At 47.3% G+C, this 13,130-nt stretch overlaps 1 protein-coding gene and 1 long non-coding RNA gene across 3 annotated transcripts in view; one reads left to right on the top strand and one right to left on the bottom strand.

The window, feature by feature from the left end:
* DNAH6 (dynein axonemal heavy chain 6) overlaps positions 1 to 13,130 on the top strand; it is a 679,574-nt gene that overhangs the window by 129,975 nt on the left and 536,469 nt on the right. Inside the window, exons 12-14 of the mRNA XM_063919567.1 lie at positions 204 to 324; positions 2,057 to 2,208; positions 4,500 to 4,652. Coding sequence (XP_063775637.1) covers positions 204 to 324; positions 2,057 to 2,208; positions 4,500 to 4,652 — 426 coding nt within the window. The remainder of the gene's footprint in view (positions 1 to 203; positions 325 to 2,056; positions 2,209 to 4,499; positions 4,653 to 13,130) is intronic.
* LOC134911276 (uncharacterized) overlaps positions 1 to 13,130 on the bottom strand; it is a 69,923-nt gene that overhangs the window by 32,417 nt on the left and 24,376 nt on the right. The gene's annotated exons all lie outside the window — the stretch shown is intronic.

The following is a 13,130-nucleotide window of genomic DNA, read 5'->3' as shown; positions in this document are numbered from 1 at the left end:
GGTGTTTGGAATAGAATTTTGGATTCTGACAAGCTTTTTTAATTATAAACATACATCTGTTGTATAATGTTTAATGCTTAGTAATTGTAACATAAGTAACATGTACTGAAAAACATAAAATAAAAACAGTAGCTGATACCATACATACATGAAATGTACCCTAAAAAGTAATCCTCATCTATTTATTTATTTATTTTATTCAGGAAACCATACAGTCTGCATTTGTTACAGCCAATGTATATGCATCCACATTTGAAAGGTTTCGTTTGTTCTTCAAAGAAAATGAAAGTCTGAATTTAACAGCATTAAAGGAAGAAGACCATGGTACGATTTATGGTCACTTAATAGGTGTCATCATTTTATCTCTACTAGACATATTCACATGACATATCATTACCAGCCTTTGCATCGGCTCTTCTTTCCACTCATAAAGATAAAACAGAAAACTACAATGCTGACTGTACACCATCTCCCTTCCCCTTTCTGCATATGTAGCTCATTCCTAAAATGTCCCTATTGCTTTGCTCATAATATGCTACCATCAATATACAAGCAAGAATAGAATTTTCACTGTGTTGGGTTACTTACTGGTATGCATAGGGGAGGCACTCGATATCCCGGCTGTCGGGATCCCGGCACTCTGCATACCGGCGCAGGGATCCCGACAACTATTCTCCCTCTTGGGGTATCCACGACACCACTGGAGAGAGAATAAATAGCCCGCAAGAGGCTCTTTTACGCTTGCCCCGCTGCCGGCATTCCAGCAGTCGGGATCCTGGTGCCGGTGTGCTGGGCGCCGGGATTCTGAGCACCGGTATATCATAGCACACCCTATACATAGTAGTGTACTATTAACTAAGCATGTTTGCGCAATTGAACACATGAGGGTATATTTACTAAAATGGGAGTTCTATTTAGGATTGGATGTTGTCCATAGAAACCAATCAGATTCTACTTCTCATTTAACTAGCACCTTCTAGAAGATAATACCTGGAATTTGATTGGTTGCTATGGGCAACATCCCATCTTAAATAGAACTCCCATCTTAGTAAATTTACCCCATGCAGTCTGAGAAAAAATGCACATACAGTACTCCTGGGAAAGTCATACTATTTGCACATGGTCAACAGGGGTGCTGAGATGGGGTGGGTAGAGATTACCCATGCCCAGTCATGACTGCGTGCATAACAGGGCCTGAGCCAGCATGAGAAGTGAAGCAACACCCTCTATTACACACACATTATTCAGAGTGCATTGTATTGCTATCTGGACAGGGCCACACCCTCATGCATGGCCACCCATGCACAATAGCACCAGGACCCACGACATGTATCAGTAGACTTCGTAGTCAGGGTTGGCTGGCTGATACAAATAGAAGATGATGATGATAATACTAGATACCGGCACTAGTGAAGTGAACTTCTTGTGATTGGCTGTTTTGCTAAACACTCACCTGATGTCAAATGGTGCTTTCTTCTTTTCTTGTTCATAGATTATGCTTTGGTGAGCGAGGATAATCAATGTGTTGATTCTAATGTATTTGTTGATTAATTAGTGGTAAATATCAAATGCATTTGTTGCACAGTACATTAATGGTTTACAAAAGTGTCTGTGGATTAAACCAGATGCATATGCAGTGCCGTAACTAGACATTTTAGTGCTGTGTGCAAGAAACAGCACTGACACCCCCCCCCCCCCCCCCCAGTAAATGCGAACACCACTTCCTGTCAGTCAAGCAGAGGCGTTTGCGGGGCGGGAAGGGGTTGACAACGCTCCGTTTCCAAGGCGGAGTTGGAGCATTGTGGTGGCGGCGGCTTTCCGAACAGGTTGCATGGCATGGGCGTGATCGGGGCAGTTGCATCACACGGCAGGAGGCTTCCCTACTTTCTGCGTCCCTGCACTAATTGCGGCGCGATTGCAATTAGTGCGTGCCCGCGCGGGGCGGGGGTGACAGCGGTTAGCATGCTGGGCAGCCTTGCTAATACTAATGAATGTAGCCTTTTTTCTTTTACATATAACATACTGAACTTCATAACTATTATGTAATTGTTCACAGGAGTTGATTTTTTTGCTGTACAACTGGAGAAATACCATAAAGAGCACCAGGATGCCATGGCAATCACACAAAAACGAAATCTAGGATTATTATTAGTAGATGCCAAGACATTAAAGGAGAAGTTAATTCCCTCACCAAAGAGGTGTTTGGAGGTAATATTATAGCAGGACCATGTAACCTAAAGAATGGTTATGGAAATAATTTTACATTATGAATACCCAGTAGAGTTCAGTGAAATTGATCTACATTTCGGGTGAAAAGGCAGAATTTGGCCCTGTCCGAAACAAACCACACAGCACTATAGTGGGAATTTACCATTTTACCAGCTCTATTAATAGCCTGAATATTGCATGACATCCAAGTCTATAAATACAGTGCATAAAACATAATGGGAAGACAAAAGTTATTTTGCCTGAAGTGTGCAGTTCTGCAAAGCGCTCTGTTCCACCACAAACATCATAATTTGCTGGCTTTAAGTGCATTCGTTTTTCTAGCTCTCACATAACTTCAGTGAATGGGGGCCTGATTAAAATACAGTCGCAATGCTGACAGAGCAGTGATCCTTTTCAGTAATGGAACTCTGAGGCATTGCAAATGTAGCAACCACCCACAAGTGAACAGAGACTCCCACTGAAGTCATCGCAACACTGTCAGCAGCTGTGTCGCTACTGTGACGTATATGCGAAGAACATTGAATGCCTCTATGGTTGTGCAGAATAGCGGCGGTAACTGCGACGCTGGCACCATGTTTTATGCATACAAGTTTGCAGCTGCATGTCCTGAAAACAGTCAGGACGTCTCTACGTTTGTGCAGACACTCCTCATTCCCTCTGCCAAGCGGTCTTTACCTGTCAATCATTCTGTGACTGATTCCTCACAGCAAGCAGCATGCACAGTCTACCGATAATCACTCAGTTGCAACCGAATCTAGTTCAGTCCCAGGGAGGGATCGTATGCATTACGCAGGAGCAGTTATGCTTAGAGATAGTTGTACCCTGAAAGCTTGCTCCTGTATGACACTTCATTGTGTCTGCAGGTGGATTTAGATCACTATGGGACTAGGGGCCTAATTCAGAACTGATCGTAGCCGTGCGAAATTTTGCACGGCTACGATCAGTCACTCAGACATGCGGGGGGACGCCCAGCACAGGGCTAGTAAACCCCCCCCCCCCTTCCTGCACAGGTACAAAAGCATCGCATGGCAGCGATACTTTTGTACCTGAAGACTAGCTCCCTACCAGTGCAGCTCCTGCGTGCTGGCAGGGAGCTACCCGTCGCTGTCCGGGTCGCCGTGGCTGCGTGTGACGTCACACAGCAGCCGCCGCGGCCCGCCCCCCCGAACGGTCCGGGCATGCCTGCGTTGCCCGGACCGCGCCCCTAAAACAGCAGCCCAACGCTGCTAGCCCGCCCCCTCCCGCCCAGCGACCGCCTCTGCCTGTCAATCAGGCAGAGGCGATTGTTGGGCTAAGATGGCCATCGGTGCATTGCGATGCCGGTGCATGCGCAGTTCAGACCTGATCGGCTGCTGTGCGAAAACGCACCGCAGCGATCAGGTCTGAATTAGGCCCCTAGTGCTCTTCTAGTTGGAAAAGCCCTAATATTCAAAGTGTGACATTATCATGGCACATCTTATGTCTGAAATTAGATTTCCCTTACCTTTAAAATTTTATTTTTATGGTAATTCATATATCAGTATTTTTTTCAAGGGCTGCTGATTATACTGGTCGTTTAGGCTCCACACATGCAGCAAGTTATGGCTTCATGGGCCTGATTCAGATGTGGTTGGAGGTGCTATAATGATATCGCTGTATGGTAAGGCGTCTGTTTCAATCAGACGCCTCCTGCTGCAGTAGTGATCTGACCTGCTTCCTACGATGCAGCATTAGATCTCTCACCCACCATCGGGCGGCTGGCGGCACCCATGGTGCTGCACAAGTCGACTGTTGCAGAGGCCAGCAAATCTCCTTCCTACGACAAAGATCCCTTGCCTATTCCCTCCCCCTAAACGGCGGTGACACGCCTACATTTTCACAAATGGAGGCCGTGGCCCCCCTCCAATCCCCAGACAGCAGCAGATTGTCAATCACTGACAGCCTGCTACTGTCCTGCTACCTTCATCTCAGGACCCGTTTGCACATGCGCAGAACAGATCCTACACATGCGCAATATACCGATAATCAGTACTTTGCGACATGAAAGGCACCTCCGTCCTCATCTGAGGCCCCCCCCATGTGTGGTTAGCCTTACAGGCAGATCTCATTAGTATGCAAACAGCTTTTACAACACTGATAGTAGTTAGCGGCAATGTACGGGACAGGAGTATGTGAGTCTGCAAACATATTTGAAAGACTTCCTAATAAATCTTAAGCTGCAGTGGCCCAACCCCCTTGTTATCCTTCTTGTTACATTTCCTAGTTTTGATATATTGGTTTCTGTTCACCAGGCAATATATGAAATCCTTCCTATTCTTGCTAAGAAAAAGTTGGATGCCATCATAGCAGAAGCGCAAGATGCCCAGTTCAGACTTCAGTTTTTTCCTTCTACCACCTTGGATTTTGTAAATACTTTAATATTTTTGGACGAGATTCAAGAACGGGTACGTTAAAAAAAAGAGTATTTCAAGTAGTTGTACTTTTGTTTTTATTGTTTCTTCCCCATGTGTAGATCTTCAGTAACAAAGGATAATAGTTACAGTTTCAAATGACATTATGGCACATGTAAATCTAATAAATGAAACTGACAAGCCTTAATAGTAACATGACGTATAGCTATGAATCACAGAATAGATCCCTCAGATAGTCACACATTTCATTGTAGCAGTTTCTGTTATTTTACAGAGCGAGACAAATCAGCTCATTAGTGTTGGAAATCATTTATTAGGGGCTGATAGGTATAGAACTGCTGCTAACAACTTACACGGCAATTGTGGCTTCTTCATCATCACTGTGTATTTGCAGCAGCCCTTAGTCACCCACAGTTGATACAATGGGATGCTGTTAGGATCCCGACAGAATCCCACCGGATCACGATGGTAAGTATGGGGGGTTTATGGTTAAGCACTAGGGGAAGGGTTATGCTTAAGCTGCAGGGGTGGGGTGGGGGGTTAGAGTTAGGATGTGTTACGAGCCACTGCGGCAGCTCAGTCCCTGACGTTGCTAGGCGACCCAGACATCACAGTGCTATGCGGCCATGGTGGATTGTGGGCCATCCACAGGGACGCGCAGCTTTCCGACTGCACGGAATTAATAATTAATAGGGGGCTTGTCCCAGCTGGCCTCCGGTTTGGCTCTCTTCCACTTTATCTTCTAGACACTCCAGCCTGCTCTTGCCAGTTACAGTCCTCTGAGCCCTTGACGCTCTGCATTGTACTACGGATGTTTCTGGCTTCACCTGTCTGCTGCAGCTGTTCCTGAATTCCTGGCCTGTTTGTTTATATCATACTTGGCCAGGCTGTAGCTGCTCTTGTATACCTGGTTGGGCTGCTAACTACCTGCAAGGCCGTCACTGCAGCTGCTCTTGAATATTTTGCTTGCTTACCAACATCTTGCAAGACTAAGTTGCAGTTGCTTCTTAAAACCTGGCCTGTCTGTTAACATCCTGCAGGGCAAATCTTAGCTATTCCTTTATACCTGGCCTGACTGCTAATTTCCTGCAAGACCAAGGCACGATCGTTCCTTCACACTGGCCTGCCAACTCACACCCGGCATGGCTGAGCCACAGCTGCACCTGTACTACTGGCCTGTCTATTGAAATCCTACTCGACTATACCGCAATTGTTTCTGTATCTTCGGTTTGTGAGCCTACATCCTGCATGGCTAAATCACAGCTGTTCTTGAAATACTGGCCAGTCCACATCAGCCTACATCTTGCTCTACTGTCCTGCTACTGCAGCGGAATCGTTTAGTGGCTGCAGTTCCTCCAGAGATTATGACCATTCAGACTGGCCATAGCACCATGGTGCCTCCATCCTTTGTACAGACAAAGTTGTCTTCCTTCGCTCACGGACCTGTCACCGGTGTTCTGTGCTCCATTGATGGATTCTGTAAAACTCAATAGTACTGAAGCTCAATCGTATCATTTCTTTAGTACCAAAGCACTGCCGTCCCATTACTCTCAAAGCCATTACCCAGTGTCTTCCAGAGTTATCAGTCTATTGTGTGAGCTTCTACTGTTGGAGGAGTAAAGTCCACCAGGGGGCCCCCCTAAGTACCGATGTGCGCAACTAACGTAGGAAGGGGGGAAGGTTAGGAATAGGCTGGGGGGGGGTTAAATGTAGGGTTTAAATATGGGATCTGTTGGGATTTTGACTGTTGGGATGACGCTTTTGGCATCCTGACCATCGGGATACTGATTGCCAGAATTTCGTACCTAACCCCGTACAATTACCAACAGACACTTGGTCTATGTTATGATCGGGTACACACTAGGTGATTTCGTGGACAATATACCCGATTCCATTGTTCACGATATCGTCTAGTGCGTATACACTATGTCGCTGATGATAAACACTCCTGCGTGTTGTCAGTGACTTCCTCCGATGGACCTGCATGCATGCAGGTTCAACGGGCAACATCGCCAGCAAGGGCCATGCTGTCGGCGCTCGTTGCTGCCGGAATTGGCAAGTGTGTATGCACTTGCTATGCTGGCCCCTCCACCAGGTGCCGTCGCTGACGATATCGCGCTGGGTACACATCATTTAATGTGTACCCAGCTTTAGACAGCTGCTTCCCCCTTCTTCATTCCGCCTCTCCAGTTGCAGTAAGGCACAATGGGGGTAATTGCAAGTTGATCGCAGCAGGAATTTTGTTAGCAGTTGGGCAAAACCATGTGCACTGCAGGGGAGGCAGATATAACATGTGCAGAAAGAGTTAGATTTGGGTGGGTTATTTTGTTTCTGTGCAGGGTAAATACTGGCTGCTTTATTTTTACACTGCAAATTAGATTGCAGATTGAACACACCACACCCAAATCTAACTCTCTCCGCAGATGTTAAACTTGCCTCCCCTGCAGTGCACATGGTTTTGCCCAACTGCTAACAAAATTCCTGCTGCGATCAACTTGGAATTACCCCCAATGTCAGAATGCATGCATGCAACTTTTCTTGTGGGCATGTGCAGTACAGATTTACAGATTTTATGCCACACAAACGGGTGAACATTGGGGGGTCATTCCAAGTTGATCACTCGCTAGCTACTTTTAGCAGCCATGCAAACGCATAGACGGGGGAGTGTATTTTCGCTTTGCAAGAGTGCGAACGCCTGTGCAGCTGAGCGGTACAAAAATATTTTGTGCAAAACAAGACCAGCCCTGTAGTTATTTATTCTGTGCGATGATTGCAGCGACGAAGGTCCCGGAATTGACGTCAGATACCCGCCCTGCAAACGCCTGGACACCTGCATTTTCCCAAACACTCCCAGAAAACAGTCAGTTGACACCCATAAACGCCCTCTTCCTGTCAATCTCCTTGATCGGCAGTGCGAATGGAATCTTCGCTAGATCCAGTGCACAGCAGCGATGCTCTTTGTGCCCGTACGACGTGCGTGCGCATTGCGGCGCATGGACAGTTTTGCCGTTTTTTTACCTGATCGCTGCGCTGTGAAAATCGGCAGTGAGCGATCAACTCAGAATGACCCCCATTGAACTCAACATCAGGCCCTCTTTCTTCTGTACCATTGCAACATTTATTAAACATATCACCTTGTATGGACATTATTATACAGGTCATCTTTTATGAGGTATAAAACTTAGGAATATGATTATGTGGCGACCACTTTGACGACCTCTTCATAGCAAAAACTGACAGTTGCACCAATGGGCTGCTTGTTCTGCGACCTGCTCTACGCAGAAAAGAAGTGTGCCAATATACATTCAATCTTGTTTTGTGCTGGATTAGCCTGCCACATACATCTCAGAGCTGCCAGGTCATGCCATGCGTAATATTATTATTATTATTATTATTATTATTATTATTATTATCCTTTATTTATATGGCGCTACAAGCGCCCAATTACAGAATATATAAACAAATAATCAAAACAGGAAAACAGCAACTTAAGGTTGAAGACAATATAGGACAGGGTAAATATAGGACAGGGACAATATAGGACAGGGTAAATAAACATGGCTACATCAGCAGATGACAGCGGAATAAGTATCAGCTGGCAGAAGACTGCGGTATTTGGTGCAGTCGAACATTATTAAAGTAAGAAAAGGATAAGCACATGAGGGAAGAGGGCCCTTCTCGTGAGAGCCTACATTCTAAAGGAGAGGGGCAGACAGACAGGGGTGACGCAGGGGGTAATTCAGAACTGATCGCTCGCTGGCGTTTTTTGCAGTGCTGCAATCAGGTTAAAACTGCGCATGCGTATGCACCGCAATGCGCAGGTGAGTCGCACGGGTACAAAGTGGATCGTTGCTGTGCGATGGGTTTTACAAAGAATCCATTCGCACAGCCGATCACAAGGTGATTGACAGGAAGAAGGCGTTTGTGGGTGTCGTTTTCTGGGAGTGTTTGGGAAAACGCAGGCGTGTCCAAGCGTTTGCAGGGCGGGGGTCTGACATCAATTCCGGCCCAGGACAGGCTGAAGTGATCGCACCGGGTGAGTAAGTTCTGGGCAACTGTAAAGAGAGATTAGGCCAGAGATGTAAATGGGAGAGGAGTGGGTGAGAGCTTTGTAAGTGAGTATTAGAAGTGTGAATTGGATTCTGAAAGGGGAGGGAAGCCAGCGAAGGGCTTGTAAGAGAGGGGAGGTGGACATAGTGTGTTTGGTGAGGAAGATGATCCGGGCTGTAGCATAAAGAATAGATTGGAGTGGAGAGAGGCATTTGTCAGGGATGCCAATCAGGAGGAGATTACAGTAGTCTAGTCTGGAGATGACCACTGAGGCAGGTTTGTGAGAGTTGCTGAATGTGTGGTTTGAAGAAGAGGGAGGAGTCAAGGATTACTCCAAGAGAGCGCACTTGGGGGCTAGAGGAGATAGTTGTGCAATCAATGGATAATGAAATTGGGGGAGGTGAGGTTGTGCGGGAGCTTGGGAAGATGATCAGCTCAGTCTTAGACATGTTAAGTTTAAGAAAGTGCTGGGACATCCAAGAAGAGATAGCAGAGAGACAGTTGGAGATATGAGTGCGGAGGGCGAGGGAGAGGTCCGGGAAGGAAAGGTAGATTGAGTATCATCAGCATAAAGATAATATTGGAAGTCAAAAGAAAGGATGAGTTCACCTAAAGAGGTCGTATAGAGAGAGAGAAAAGGAGAAGACCAAGAACAGAACCTTGAGGAACACCTACAGTTAGTGGAAGTGGGGAGGGGGGGAGGTGGCGTCATGAGAGGAGACAGAGAAGGAATGGTCAGAGAGGTAGGAAGACAAACAAGAGTGGGCGGTATCATGCAGACCACTGGAGTGAAGGATTTTCAGAAGGAGATGATGGTCCACAGTGTCAAAAACAGCAGAGAGGTGAAGAAGAATAAGCAGAGTAGTGGCCCTTAGATTTGGCAGCATGGAGGTCATTGCAGACTTTTGTGAGGGCAGTTTCAGTGGAGTGGAGAGGACTGAAGCCAGACTGGAATGGGTCAAGCAGTGAGTGTGAGGAAAGAAAAGAAGTAAGGCGTTTCTAGACAATATGCTCAAGGAGTTTGGAGGCAAAAGGGAGGAGAGAGATGGGTCGGTAGTTGGAGAGAGTGTTTGGATCCTCACCAGATACATGGGAGAAAGATGTCAGAGTTAGTGAGAGGGATGGGGAAGGCTGGTAAGGGATGGGAGGAGGCTGGTTGCTTATGGTCTGGTGTGATGTGATATCCTTACGTATTGAGTCAATTTTGGAAGTGAAGTAAGTGGCAAAGTCAAGAGCAGAGAGTAAGAATGGGGGGGAAGTGTAGCTGTACAGAGGAGTGAGAAGAGAGTGGCAAAAAGGCGCCGGGTGTTGGAAGACTGGAAGGAGATGATGATCTGGATGTATGACTGTTTAGCAAGGGAATGTTACGCACACCAGTGCTAACAGGAGTATACCGGTGTATGAACAGAGAGGGAAGCGAAGCAAACGAACTCACAGACAGTATAACATAACATACACAGGAGGTGATGGAATAACTAATAAACACAAAGTGAACGGAGAAGCCCAAAGGCTCAGGAATTGGGTGTCTCCCTAGTGTCAGGAATGCTCAGATGGAATAGAGCGGACAATGAAGCGAGGTGTAGTGATTTAACATGTGGAGCACCTGAAATGATGTTGCTAAGAGCAACAGAAAAACCCCCAAAGGGTTACCAACGGGTGTGGGAATAAACTCCTTGGTCAGAGATAGAAATATAGACACAAGGAGAGTATCCACAATCCTAACCCCCACTTGCAGGGCACAGGTTCAGCTTACTGCCACTAAACTAACACCTGGACGCCCTGCACAGTGAGGGAGGATTAAGCAAGCAGGTCTGAGAGTACAGCCGCAAACCTGCTGGGTTCACAGAATAGCAAAAAAACCCCAGCAGGTCAAACAACTGACTCCAGTCTTACTGCTAGGTCCGGATTGGCAGAATGAAGTACCGAATCCCAAGGCCTATTCGCAGTAAGCAACAAGTAAATACAAAGTAACACAGTACTAGCTAACTCTCTGGAACTGACTAACAAACAAAGATTCAGCAGCTTTTGCCTAGCCTGAGAGGATGGTTTATATAGCAGGTGCTGTCCACGCCCCACTCAGACCTCACAGACTGTGAGCACAAAACCAGCGCCGGATTCCCTGCCGTGCACAGAGCCTGTAACCACTACACAGTAAAAACCCGGACCGGAGTATCAGCTGCGCTCAGGTTACTTCGCTAACACTTGCCTCCCGGTTGCCATGGCGACGTGGCAGCACAGAGCAGGAGATCCTAACAGTACCCCCCCTCTGACGAGGGGTCAAAGAACCCCTACCACCGTGTTTATCGGGGAACTGCGAGTAGAAAGAGCGTATCAGTCTGGGGGCATGAAGATCACAACTGCGCACCCACGACCGCTCCTCCGGGCCATACCCCTTCCAGTGCACCAAAAATGACAGCCGACCCCGAACCATCTTGGAGTCAAGAACCCTTTCAACCACAAACTCCCTCTGACCCCGTATCAGAAGAGGAGAAGGTCTTCCACTGGAAGAAGGATTACTAACCGCCAGTTTTAAAAGGGAACAATGAAATGTTTTATTGATACCCAATGAACGGGGCAGATCTAACTGAAATGCCACCGGATTGATAACCCTGGTGATCTTATAAGGGCCAATGAACCGGGGGCCTAACTTATGAGATGGCTGTCTCAACTTCAAATTCTTGGTGGACAACCAGACGAAGTCTCCTAATTTGAAGCTGCAGGGTCTTCTCCGCTTATCAAAAACCCTTTTGGTCACTAATGACACAGACACAAGGGCTTTCTTCACTTTCCTCCAAATACCCCTAAGGACCGAAACAACAGAGGAACCACCAGACGTGGAATCCAGGGGGTCAAAAGAATTGGCCTTAGGATGATGCCCATACACACAAAGGAAGGGAGAGATCCCTGTAGCAGAGTGAGCCGCGTTGTTATAGGCAAACTCCGCCATGGACAGATGAGCAACCCAGTCAGTATGACACTTGGAGACATAACACCTGAGGAACTGCTCCAAGGACTGGTTTACCCTCTCAGTCTGCCCATTAGACTGTGGATGGTAGCCTGACGACAAGCTCACAGAAATCTGGAGATCAGAACAAAATGCCCTCCAGAATTTGGCCACAAACTGGGATCCACGGTCAGAGACCACATCAAGTGGCAACCCGTGGAGGCGCACAACATGCTGCATAAATAACTCAGACAGGCGTCTGGCCGATGGCAACCCAACCAGTGGAACGAAATGCGTTATCTTCGAAAACCTGTCAACAACAACCCAAATGGCTGCCATCCCCGAGGATTTGGGCAAGTCCACCTCAAAATCCATGGAAATGTGGGTCCATGGCTTAGACGGAATAGAGAGTGGATGTAATGGGCCGACAGGAACCCCTCTAGGAGTTTTATTTCGGGCACAAACATCACATGCCCGAACCCACTGATCCACATCCCTAGCCACTGAGGGCCACCACACCGCCCTAGACAGCAACTCCCGAGTTCTGGCAATACCCGGATGCCCTGCCGACCTCTTGGCATGGAATTCCAGGAACACTTGCTGTCTTAACCTAGGAGGCACAAACAAGAGACCTACCGGAAGGTCTGGAGGAGCCTGCTCCTGTGCTCTAAGGACTAATGACAAGAGGTCCTGGGTAATGCCCACTTTAATACATGATGGGGACACAATGGGCAATGGCTCCTCGGTGGTCTCTTGAACTGGAGCAAAACTCTGCGAGAGCGCATCAGCCTTGATGTTTTTTGACCCAGGGCGATATGTTATAAAAAAATTAAAGCGAGCAAAAAACAAAGCCCATCGTGCCTGCCTGGCATTGAGCCGCTTCGCTGACTCTAAATATGCCAGATTCTTATGGTCGGTGAGAATTGAGACCACAAACTTAGCCCCCTCAAGCCAGTGTCTCCACTCCCCGAGTGCATCCTTTATAGCCAACAATTCCCGGTTACCCACATCATAATTAATCTCGGCAGACGAAAATTTACGGGAAAAGTAAGCACAGGGATGAAGGCGATTATCAGACACCCCCATCTGAGAGAGCACTGCCCCAATACTTATCTCAGAGGCATCCACTTCTACCACAAAAGGACGCTCTGGATCTGGGTGTCGCAGCACCTTGGCCGAGTCAAATGCCCTTTTGAGACGGGCAAAGGCCGCTTTGGCCTCACAAGACCAGTGAGCAACATCCGCCCCTTTCTTAGTGAGTGCCACCAAGGGGGCCACTATAGACGAAAATCCAGCGATAAACCGTCTATAAAAATTCGCAAAGCCCAGAAAACGCTGAAGCGCCTTCAAACTAGTGGGCTGCACCCAATCCAGGACTGCCTGTACCTTAGAACCCTCCATTTGGAAACCTTCTGAGGAGATAATATACCCTAGAAATGCGATTTGCTGAACTTCAAACTCGCACTTCTCCAGCTTCGCCCCAAGCTGATGGTCTCTGAGTTTCTGGAGGACTAAGC

The sequence above is a fragment of the Pseudophryne corroboree genome, chromosome 1 (assembly GCF_028390025.1).
Source record: "Pseudophryne corroboree isolate aPseCor3 chromosome 1, aPseCor3.hap2, whole genome shotgun sequence".
NCBI classification, from domain to species: domain Eukaryota; kingdom Metazoa; phylum Chordata; class Amphibia; order Anura; family Myobatrachidae; genus Pseudophryne; species Pseudophryne corroboree.
This window is presented reverse-complemented; position numbering and strand designations above follow the sequence as displayed.